Source organism: Penaeus monodon, unplaced genomic scaffold, assembly GCF_015228065.2.
Source record: "Penaeus monodon isolate SGIC_2016 unplaced genomic scaffold, NSTDA_Pmon_1 PmonScaffold_12274, whole genome shotgun sequence".
Classification (NCBI taxonomy): domain Eukaryota; kingdom Metazoa; phylum Arthropoda; class Malacostraca; order Decapoda; family Penaeidae; genus Penaeus; species Penaeus monodon.
In genome coordinates, this window is record NW_023641128.1 from 1 (window position 1) to 4,545 (window position 4,545).

The 4,545-nt window shown below is 29.6% G+C and overlaps 1 protein-coding gene across 1 annotated transcript; it reads right to left on the reverse strand.

Moving 5' to 3' along the window:
* Positions 1-517: 517 nt before the first annotated feature.
* On the reverse strand, positions 518-4,114 carry LOC119569056 (small integral membrane protein 20-like). The gene is made up of 5 exons (XM_037917392.1): positions 4,093-4,114; positions 3,975-4,037; positions 1,532-1,654; positions 1,146-1,202; positions 518-617 (listed from the first exon to the last, which is right to left on the reverse strand). Exons 1-5 carry the CDS (start codon positions 4,112-4,114, stop codon positions 577-579), a joined length of 306 nt encoding a protein of 101 aa, XP_037773320.1. The 3' UTR covers positions 518-576.
* Between the last annotated feature and the right edge of the window lie 431 nt (positions 4,115-4,545).

The window sequence follows — 4,545 nt, forward strand, 5'->3', positions numbered from 1 at the left end:
TAATACTATATATATATATATAATATACACACACACACACTCACACATTTATATATATATATATATATATATATATATATATATATATATATATATATATATATATATATATATATGTGTATATGTATATATTCATATACATAAACATATATAAATATACATATGTATATGTAAATGTATATATGTACATATATATATATATATATATATATATATATATATATGTATCTATGTATCTATCTATCTATCTATATATAAATATATACATATGGATATATATAAAATATATATATACATAAATACAATATATCTATATATACATATATATATATATATATATATATATATATATGTACATATATACACACACATATAATGTTCCTTGATATTTTGAAGTAAATTCTTGATGAATCAATAATTCAGTTAACATTTGAAAGCCAGCAAAAATGAAAACATTATTTTCCATATCACAGGGGTAGAAAAACTCATATTTAAGAAAAAATTTATTTATATAGTAAATTTACAATTAATGAATTATATTTTCATTCCAATGACTACATGTTACTTGTACTAGCATCATTTCTTTCTGTCAAATGGATCTGACCAGACTTTCATATCTGAAGAGAAGAGTTTTCTTTGTAGAACAGTGATGTATCTGTTCATTGTCAACATATGATAATAGTAATAGGATTAATAGAAATATATGATATATATTCCTACTTTCATCCACCAAAAGCTGTTATTACGTCTGGAGACCTTTTACATCCATACATCTAAAACTGATTTAAACCATGAAGCTAATGAAATATAATGATGAGATAGAGAACAAAATAGGCAATTACTATTAGCACAGTCATGAGCTATGGCAAGGCCAAAGAGTCCTTTAACTTCCATATCTGCCACTATGGATAATGAGTGAACCACCAGTTTTGACATGTGGCTTTCTACTCATAACTGAGATGCATTTTGATATTTGCAGTTCATGTATTGGCAATATTGAATAGTGAACGTGAAAGTGGTGGAGACTGTACATATCTGGTTGATGAGATATCATTTGGAATTCAATACTTCACAAATTTCATACATATTAAAATGAAGAATTGGGTAATAACAATGCACCCCATAATAAAGATTTTCATACTTACTTCCTGGTTGAATTTCCTCTTGATTAACATCTTTCCGATTTTCTGCCTGGATCTTTTCTGGAAATAAGAATTATTGACTTTTATTACTTAAAACTATAATGAAGAAGCAGAATTAGTTTTATCATTATTATCAATACCATTATTACTATATTCATTACTTGCTACTTTTTAAAATATATCTTAAGATACCCATGTGGTTTCAACCAGATTCATTATTTAATAGTCATATAAACAAAGTAACAGCATTTAATAACTTGTCTATTTACTTCTTAGTATATTACACAAATCTGAAGGCATTAATTGCTTAAGCATTTCAGTATGTGATTGTATTACATCTGCACATACTTGCAAGTATATATAAATGTACATATAAGAAGGAGTCTTACTGTAGTCATCCACATGCATCATTGGGTATATGATGATAGGATAAAGTGCTGCACTGATGAATCCTACAAGTCCTCCAAGGAACAACCCATATCGCCAACCTCTTAAGTAGACATTTCTGATAGCTAAAAGAAAAGAGAACATTTAAGTTTGTGTGTAAAAAGTGTTTTTTTGTTTAGCCTAATAAAGTTAGATGCAGATGACTATGCCCGTGAAAAACACACGAGCACATGCTAAAACACACACACACACACACACACACACACACACACACACACACACACACACACACACACACACACACACACACAACACACACACACACACACACACACACACACACACACACACACACACACACACACACACACACACACACACACACACACACACACACACACACACACACACACACACACACACAGAGCTACATATAGATAGTTTAAGACATTCATAGAGTATAAGATAAACAATACATGGAATGAATAGAATGATAAATTCTAAGATATCTTCCTTCAAGGACATGCCTGTTACTAACTAAAAATAAATAATTTATAAAAAAAATAAACATCATCATGGCCTGCAACAATGGAAAAGGTAACAAACCTCCAACATATATGTTCTAGTTCAGAGTTTGTTCAGTTCAGAGTGGTTCCTTGTCTAATGAAAAATAGTTAAGATCATGGTGATAAAAACAATCTAATTATTATTATTATTATTATTATTATTATTATTATTATTATTTAAAAAAACTACTACTACTACTACTACTACTACTACTACTACTACTACTACTACTACTACTACTACTACTACTACTACATGGGTGAAGTTTTAGAATTAATTACTATACTAATTCCATTTATAATTTTATTCCATTTATGACTGGTTGGCTTGATGCATAAAAAATAATGGACTAAGTAAACAATGGGTAGTTGTAAACATAGTAGAATTAGTACACCATCCTATACCATCATCCATTGCACATATTTTCTGAATTTTCTGAAGTCTGTAACCAGTAATTACTATTTTCATTGTGTAAGAATAGGCTGAAATATGATTATATATATATATATATATATATTATATATATATATTATATATATATATATAATATATATATAACTTAATTAATTAATTAATTAATCTATTTACTTAATTTATTTATTTATTTTTTTAATTAAATTAATGTAGCTTTGTATGTTTAATACCATTCCTGTCAAGATGGATTCCCAAGATTCCCAAAGATAAATAGATATCACTGCAAGAAATGCCTTATTATTTCTACTTTAGGAATGGCCAAATACCCTTGACTAAAAAATCTGGCAAAAAATCAGTTACATAAATTTATCATCAAGTAAAGACCCAGCTAGTACTCTATCTTGCCAGTATGTGTGTAGATGATTGCTGGCATTCACAAGAGCAAGAATGCAGAAGCCACTATGACTACCACTATCATGATGGACTTTCATTAACTAGTCTCGAGTGGATATGAAAGAAAGCATGCATAATTATGAGGAAAAAGTTCCATTTTGAAAGCCACTGTGTATGTGTAGTACACATCTGATATATTATGGAAATCAGGCTTTTATAATGTCTGGTATTTTGTGTATCTATATGCTATTTTATATTAAACCACATACTGGTAATTGTATGCATTACATAACTACAATTTTACATTACATGTATAATAGCATTATTTAAGTTCATAGTTGGGGGTTATGGTCCAACAATAAATCTCTTTTTGAGATAGACATTGTATTTGGTGTATATTTTGTGTATTTCTTTGTATGTATGAATTGTGTTTACTATCTACTTACACAGTAAATGAATCTACATAGAAAATAGTCCCTAGTTTCTGCCGATCTACGAGTTACGCTCCATTTACTACCTCAAGGTATCATACTGTAAGCTGAGTGATAAAATACGTATGCAAATTGTCTACACTTTAAAAAACAACAACAAAGAATAAAAAAGACGCCTTTTCTTATACTTACCAGGAAAAAGGTAAATGTCCGGAGTCACATTCGATTTCAAACTACTGTTTACCTTTTTACTATGTATCAATTTCAACTCTTTAATGGAATTACTATAGGAAAGCGCTACTGTTATGTTATTTTATTCTTGTAAATATCTATGGCTTTAAAAATAACGGATTTTCCTCTATTTGCTTCCTTACTAATTTTATTAATGAATGCCTATTGTTTACGTTTCCGACGAGAGTATTTTCCTCTTCGCTAACCCATCGTCGTTGGGATGTTCCTATTTCTTAACACTGTATCCTTAAACATAGGTCATATAAGTGCACATGAACATGAATCTCTCTATTGGCCCTCCCTGACGACGCAACACCCCCACGAAAAGGAGAACATTTAACATAAAGAAAAAGATGCTTGATAAATATTACGAAACAGTTGCCCCACAACGAACAGGACGAGGACCAACTTCCTTGGGAGGTGTTCGCCGAGAGCAACGAGGGCTTTCGCTTATGAACCTCGTCGCTCAAATCTTACTTTCAGAACTAACAAAGAATGCGTCTACTGTAAGGATTTTGGGCATTGACATGGCGGATTTACCAGCACCATTTGTCACGGTGTGGATGCGATGTTATATTTCGCAATGATATCATGCTATGACGAATACTTGTGTAGGTAAATGACGATGTTGATTTAGTCTAAAACCCTATGAAAAGAAAGAAAAAGAACTATGTTGATTTCTTTAAATTCTGTAACTATTTCTCTTTAGAATTACATGGATAACTTTGTGCTTTGGCTTTACTTTTTGTTTTTGTATCTAAAATACAACTACTGATGGTGATAATGCTTAAAGAGTCTTTAGAGAGAACATTAAATAATAATAACAGATATTTAATTTTTTAGAAATTAACTAAACTATAATTACTTTTTATTTATGCCATATCATTTTTGCTGTAAGTCTAAATTAAGGATTTGAAGAAATTTCAACCCCATATTCTTCCCAACAATTTGATTGTTGCAATGATATTAATTATTATATT

Excerpts from the sequence above, each read along its gene's own strand:
- LOC119569056 (XM_037917392.1), bottom strand. The coding sequence starts at position 4,114 with ATGGTGCTGGTAAATCCGCCAT. Across the intron at positions 4,038-4,092 it reads GGTGCTGGTAAATCCGCCAT|ATTTGAGCGACGAGGTTCAT; the intron begins GTCAATGCCCAA and ends TCTGAAAGTAAG. Across the intron at positions 1,655-3,974 it reads GGCGAACACCTCCCAAGGAA|CTATCAGAAATGTCTACTTA; the intron begins GTTGGTCCTCGT and ends CTTTTCTTTTAG.